This window comes from Salmo trutta, chromosome 5 (assembly GCF_901001165.1).
Source record: "Salmo trutta chromosome 5, fSalTru1.1, whole genome shotgun sequence".
Classification (NCBI taxonomy): Eukaryota; Metazoa; Chordata; class Actinopteri; order Salmoniformes; family Salmonidae; genus Salmo; species Salmo trutta.
The window spans coordinates 41,539,690-41,546,927 of NC_042961.1; the positions used below are offsets into that span (position 1 = coordinate 41,539,690).

Consider the following 7,238-nt stretch of genomic DNA (forward strand, 5'->3'; position numbering starts at 1 on the left):
CCCCAAACTTTTGAACAATAGTGTATATATGGGGGATTGGAAATAATGCAGACAATTACATTGATGGAAGCCACAATCTCTGCAATATTAAAGCTGATCTTGTTTTATTTACATTTTTTTAATTGATGCCCCCCCCCCCCACTTCTAAAACGTTGTACCCCTGTAATGTGTTATCACTGTGCTTCGTCTAATAGCACAACTAAATTACCTGAGATTTCATTAAAAGTACATGGTGCAAGTGATCAATGCTGTTTATGATTTTGCAGATTATTGTGACCTTTCCATTGTAATGGCTGTCGGGAGAGAGAGTAGACCAAGGCGCAGCGGAGTTAGTGTTCATAGAAGTTTAATTTACTAAAGAACACTACACAAGAGAACCGACAGCCAATCAGTCCTGTCAGGTGCAAACACTAAACAGAAACAATTACCCACAAAACCCCAACGAAAAATAGGCACTTGTGTGACTCCCAATCAGTAACAACACTCTACAGCTGTGCCTGATTGGAAGCCACACGGCCAAAATCAATGAAACAAACCAACAGAAAAATGCACATAGAACGCCCACTCAATGTAACACCCTGGCCTAACCAAAATAAAGAACAAAAACCCCTCTACGGCCAGGGCGTTACAATTGTATCTTTGAACATGCACACTTTCTATGATTACATAAGAAGACATTTATAGTTATAGTAACCACTGGTGTAAAAGTACTTAAGTAAAAATACTTTTAAATACTAATTAAGTTTTTTGGGGTATCTGTACTTTACTTTAATATTTATATTTTTGACAGCATTTACTTTTACTCTACTACGTTCCTAAAGAAAATAATGTACTTTTTACTCCATACATTTAACCGACACCCAAAAGTACTCCTTACATTTAGAAGGCTTAGCAGGGCAGGAAAATGGTCTAATTCACGCACTTATCAAGAGAACATCCCTGGTCATCCCTACTGCCTTTGATCTGGCAGATTCACTAAACACAAATGCTTAGTTTGTAAATTGTGTCTGAGTGTTGAACTGTGCCTCTGGCTATCCGTAAATTATAGTAACCTCAAAGTGACCATGGATGTGTTAATAATTTTGAGGTTTAATAAATACTGTCAGACTAGTTTGCAATACAGCCATACCTTTAGGCTATTTACTGTATTAGAAAAGTAATGAATTGTGTTTGGTTGACAACTCAACCAGATATCAACATTTAAAGAATAGAACTAAATAAAATCAGACTTTATTTAAAGTACAATTAAAGTTTATTTGACTTAGATCTATTCTTTAACTTAGATGTTTGGTTGAGACGGAGGTATGAATCCAACATATCAATTATTAATTTGTAGACAAACTGGAATTAAAGCCAGACTAAGTCAGTGGCACAGATGGAACTATCCAAGCAGAAGATACATCCTTTAAATGTTTATTTGGTTGAGTTGACAAGCAAACAATTCAATATCCAGTTTGTCCACAAATGAATCATTGATATGTTGGATTCACATCTCCATCTCAACCAAAAATCTAAGTTAAAGAATAGAACTAAATACAATAAAATCAAACTACACTTTAAATAAAGTTTTAGATTTAGTCCTATTCAATATTGCACAATAATGAGACTGATGCGCCAACAGGATCATCTACTACAAGCTCAATGTATCTTTATTGACAGAAAATTCAGAAAGCAATGGCCCATCTCATCTGCTCATTTTACACCCCATAACCTGGTCAAAGGCAAACAATGACTGTCAAACCCATAGAGATCCTATTCAATTACTAGAGGGACTATGTCATAAACCCTCAAAGTTCCATAATGGGGCAAAATGGCAGCTATCTTGGTCAGGAATAAATCCAAAACCAGTCTAATTGGAATGAATGCTGATGCATTTCCTGCTTTTACATATGTAGGAAAATAAAAGTAAGGCATGTGATGTCATAAATTGTGAAATTAAATTATAGTCAACCTACAATATTGTCATATAATTATAAATAAAGATTATATGGATTTATACCAATTTTCTGCATAAATAGCCTCTAAAATATATGTAAACAGAAAGCTGTGAGTGCCGTTATATGATGCAATAACAGTACTTGTTGCATTTACAACTTGTCTAAGTCCTATCATCAACTGATTTAAGCCAGTGTATGACTGTGGATTGACTGTAGTGTTTGAATGGAATGTTGCCATACTGGCAGTTAATTAGAACACTTCATGGAATCATTCCTCTAAAACTGGCTGGCTAGCTAGCTAACACACATACTGTGCAGATAAATTCATCACATTCATTATTATACACAATATTTTATCACAGCACTGGTAAACCATGGTTAACCAACTCCCTCACCAACATGGCTGACCTTTGGACCATCATAAGAAGGTTATTTTCCATTCTAGTATTCTAATTCCTAATTCTATGGTCAAATCTCTCTTAGCCATTGTTAAAATTAGGACTGTGTGTAAAGGAATACTGACTGAGCCAGTTAAAATGCAGATGGGGGAGGGGGGATTTGTAATTAGGCTTATGCGACCAGGGAAGGGCGATTGATGGAGATAAATGACATTATCTATACAGTCATCACAGATCTGATCTGTCAGGATAGCCTTGGTTCAGACTTCTGAGGGGCAACTATGGGAGGAAACGGAGAGGTCCTTGTACAGAGCCCGGTCCAGATCCACATCCTGTCCCTGGACCTGGATCTTCTCCAGACAGCCCTTCAGGTACTGGATGCTACTGTAGGACACTCCATCACCTGAGAGCGGGAGGAACCACAGAAAGGGGGACGGGGGGATGGAGAGAGGGGAAAAATAAACAACATTTCAAGATTCTACAGCATCAATAAGAGTGTAGACGCCTGGTAGCTGTTAGCTGTAACTTAGGATAAATCTGGCACCTGTCAGAGGAGGCTGGTGGGAGGAGCGATAGGAGGATGGGCTCATTGTAATGGCTGGAATGGAATCAATTGGACGGAGTCAAGCATGTGGTTTCCATGTGTTTGATACCATTCCATTTATTCCATTCCAGCCATTACAATGAACCTGTCCTCCTATAGATCCTCCCACCAGCCTCCTCTGGTACAGGTGTATCCTCAAAACACTTCAAGTATCTCCTCACAAATTCACCTGGAAGCCCCCCAAATGCAAGGATCATCCCCTCTTTCCAGCGTCTAGGAAAGTCAGGTATACTGTCGATCTCAAATGTTAGGTGCGTGTCATCGATGTCCATGTTCACTTGATTCTTCAACAGGGTAAGGGACAGTTTGCTGAAACTCTGTTCGGTGATGGTGTCACGCTTGAGGATGGTCAGTATGACTTTCTGCCACACAAAAGTTGGAAAGCATGGTTGTACATTTGTATCAAATTTGTATTGCACTGGTCAAAGAACCATGATTACGAACTATGATTGTGACTGTTTACATGCTGAAATCCAACATTCATATTGTCCTGAAATTAGAATGGTGGGATTGGTACCTTTGGGCTATTGTTGATTTTCACTGTTACTGTGGGCAATTCCTGCCCAGGGGTCTTCAAGCTCAGAACTGTTCCTTCCATCTTAGTGGAGTCTCCATGGATGTCAATAGTAATCCCACCCTCCTCTGTCTGGTGGCCAGGGAGGTCTACAGGGGGATAGATATGAATAAATCAATCCCAATATTTGAATATACAGATGTAGGATCTTAATTTGAGCCAGTTTGCTACAGCAGGAAAATAATCCTGCAGCAACAGGAAATATTAATTATTATGTGGATTATAATTAATAGGCATTTTGTAGGGGTTAATATATTTTTTTGCAAGGGAAAATCAAGTGAAATTTCAAAGCGAAAATGACAAACTTCAGAAGCCTTTTTAAACCTCAAATACACTACAAGTGTAACATTTCCTGCATTGCGGGAAAGTTCCCCTGCAACAGGGTGATCCAATTAAGATCCTGCATCTGTATATGGACATATACAGGTAAATTGGGTAGACCCAGTACTGTTCAGGCTATGTGTGGCTTCACAACCTGTTCACTACACTATCAGATCTCCTTTGGTATATAGTGCCTGTCTTTACAGAAGATAGAATAGGGATCAGCTCTTTCGCTTCAGTTAAAATTACAAAAGGATGCTGATTGGATCCAAGGTGAGTAGCGTTTTGTTGTTGGCTACTGATTTTGTTTGCTAATTTGTTCTTAGACAGTCACCAGTCTTTATTGTGTGTGCCCCACATTAGTTTCAATATATATGTACCTGTGGTGTTGAATGCAGCCAGCCCAGCTCCGGGGAAATAGCTCCCTGGCTGGATGTTCTGGTAGCAGGGCCAGGGCTCCCCAATCAACTCTGTCTCCCAGGGGGTGCTCAGGTTTAGCCAGTTCCCCTTCTGGATACATCCATCCATCTCTGGCTGGAACTGGAGACCACCCAGACACACAAGTACAGTATTAGGACCGTTTATACGCACACACTTAGCACACTTAGCACACACAAACATTAAAGCTAGCAATTAGACTCATTCACAAGCACGCATGCTCTCACACACACCCATTTTTAAACGAGACCAGTCCATTTCCAAGTTCAGTTAATCAATCCCATCTACACCAAACGACAGACAGATAGCTCCAGCATACCGGGAGGAGCAGCTTGTCCAGGCTGACCAGGATTCCCCCGAGGGCGAGGCGGATCTGGCCTGTCAGAACCTCCATGGTCTCTTTGGACCTCAGTCCCACCACCAACCCCTTCTGGCCGTCCACCTCCAGCACCACAAAATCCCCCTGGCTACTGATCTCCACCTATAGTATGCATGAAGAACCAGAAACAGTACATTATAGCATGTATACCACAGAATAGAAATGTATCATGTCAGCTGTGAATAAGCCTCAAATACATTTGATACACTTGTGTATAACGAATTGAAAGTGATTTCCTTCACATTGCTATAGGCCTTTATAACAGCTCATTGCTCCTCATAACAGCCTCTATAAATGAATTCATAATGCATTACACACAGGTCTATTAGAAGTGACTGGTACACACCTGATTTGACGCCTAGACTTGCGTGCCAGGCTTCTATAGGTTACCCATAATGCAGAGGGAATGTCACCTGGCTTACCAGATGCCACTTGCCGTCGTTGAGTTTGGGTCCCCCTTGAACACTGACGAGGATGTCTGCTTTCCCGATCTGCATCTCAGGGATGCCGTTCCTGAGGATCAGGACAAACCAGTCCTCTCCCTCCTTGGTGTCCCCATAGAACACCACCCCCTCGGGGTCAAACGTCCGGAACTGGAACATGGACTTGATGCTGTAGACCAAAGACATTGGAAAAAACTCTGTATCACTAGTCATTCATGTGTCTTCCTAATTGCTACTTTGACTGATTGTTGCTTAGAGTGAATGTTTTGGTTGTTTCTCCTTGTCAAAATGGATGATTAGCAAAATAGATGGTTAGTAAAAATGGATGGTTAGCAAAATGGATGGTTAGTAAAATGGATGGTTTGTATGATAGAGCACAGAGATGTAGGAAGTATAATTTAAGGAAAGGAAAGTTGGGCTCTCTTTGAGTAAGTATAACATTCAGATGTTATGTATGCATGTAACCCATGCTTACACCTATCCAATCGTCTTTCAACTTTAATAAAGGAAGGAAGGGTGCATGTTAAAAGTATTGGAATGGGGCCTAGTGCTGTTTTTTCCCCTATCATGGTCATGTAAAGCAGACTGACCTTTTGACCTCTGTCAGGTTTTCTCTGGTCTGCATCAGGGGCCACCAGGTGCCTCGTTGTTGTTGGCCAAGGTTGATAGGGCTACTGCCTGATATCTCCTTCTGTGTGTCAAAACATGACACATGTTACAGTATGTACAGTGCAACACATGTTACAGTATGAACAGTACAACACGTTACAGTATGAACAGTACAACACATGTTACAGTATGTACAGTACAACACATGTTACAGTATGTACAGTACAACACATGTTACAGTATGCTCAATATACTGCTCATTCATTCACATACACACCCCTAAGTTTCAATGTTGTCTTCTTATAGGCAGGGAATACGCACAGCACACCGACACTCTTATGCTTGTGCATCTATTGAACATGATGCCAGATGTATGGAAAAAATAGAAATTTGAACATATGGTATTTTCCTTTGTACAATGAGTCATAAATATGTTAGTAAAGTGATACAGCAAAATGTGGGTGAGCTCAAATCAGTGGAGTAGACTTAGGGTGACCTGGCACACTGTTTTCCGCCCACAGACTACTGAGCAAAGTCCCCTCTCTTTCACTGCGCAATTCAAGTTCTCTGTGTTACTGTCAAGGTAATCTAGGTCAGATGTTTACATAATCTCTCAAGGACAGACTAAGGCAATACTACGACCAATATTGTATATTTTCCCTTGGGCCAATCTAATTATCATTTTTATGTTTTATTTAACCTTTATTTAACTAGGAAAGTCAGTTAAGAACAAATCCTTATTTACAATGACGGCCTACCGGGGAACAACTGCCTTGTTCAGGAGCGGAACGACAGATCTTTACCTTGTCAGCTCGGGGATTTGATCTAGCAACCTTTCGGTTACTGGCCCAACGCTATAACCACTAGGCTACCTGCCGCCCCTAAATGAACCACGAAAATCAATTTCATGAGAAAAACACCTTGGTTACATATTAAACCTGTACATTTTCAGAGTGAGAGAATTTTGACGTACCTTGGGGCGTCCGTTCCATTGTCCCTCAGCTCCCCATCCCAGCAAGGTGAGACAAAAACCCAGCAGCAGTCCACCTGACATGGTCTTTAACGAGCCCATTCTTCAGACCCCTGACCCTCAGTAGGCTTACCAGTGTCCAGAACCTCACAGCGGTTGGTCCACTCACTCTGAACTAGCCCTGAGGTACTAGTGGTGGGGCTAATGGTCTACTTTGACACTCTGACGCCTGTTTTGGAGTGAGCCAGAGCTACGTGAGCCCGCCAGAGAGCAAACATGTCGACATCGTCAGCGGTGATTGATTTCCTGGAAAGTTGTTGCTTGTTTTTGTCAAACTGTTTGGGTGTTTGGGAGAAAGAGAGGGAGGAAAGTGCAATGCAGAAAAGGAGAAATAGAGGTGCAGAGGCAAAAGAAAGCGAGAGACCTGCTGTTTCAACTCTCTCTGTCCCTGACCTGCTGTTTTAACTCTCTGTCCTGGACCTGCTGTTTCAACTCTCTCTGTCCCTGACCTGCTGTTTTAACTCTCTGTCCTGGACCTGCTGTTTCAACTCTCTCTCTCCCAGAC

At 41.3% G+C, this 7,238-nt stretch overlaps 1 protein-coding gene across 1 annotated transcript; it reads right to left on the reverse strand.

Moving 5' to 3' along the window:
- Positions 1-1,622: 1,622 nt before the first annotated feature.
- On the reverse strand, positions 1,623-7,105 carry shbg (sex hormone-binding globulin). The gene is made up of 8 exons (XM_029753619.1): positions 6,677-7,105; positions 5,685-5,785; positions 5,074-5,263; positions 4,592-4,753; positions 4,215-4,374; positions 3,457-3,602; positions 3,109-3,301; positions 1,623-2,738 (listed from the first exon to the last, which is right to left on the reverse strand). Exons 1-8 carry the CDS (start codon positions 6,773-6,775, stop codon positions 2,596-2,598), a joined length of 1,194 nt encoding a protein of 397 aa, XP_029609479.1. The 5' UTR covers positions 6,776-7,105; the 3' UTR covers positions 1,623-2,595.
- Positions 7,106-7,238: the final 133 nt, after the last annotated feature.

Coding starts and splice junctions, on each gene's coding strand:
- shbg (XM_029753619.1), bottom strand. CDS start 6,775: ATGGGCTCGTTAAAGACCATGTCAGGTGGACTGCTGCTGGGTTTTTGT. Junction 5,786..6,676: donor AATGGAACGGACGCCCCAAG/GTACGTCAAAAT, acceptor TTTGACACACAG/AAGGAGATATCAGGCAGTAG. Junction 4,375..4,591: donor TGGACAAGCTGCTCCTCCCG/GTATGCTGGAGC, acceptor GGTGGTCTCCAG/TTCCAGCCAGAGATGGATGG.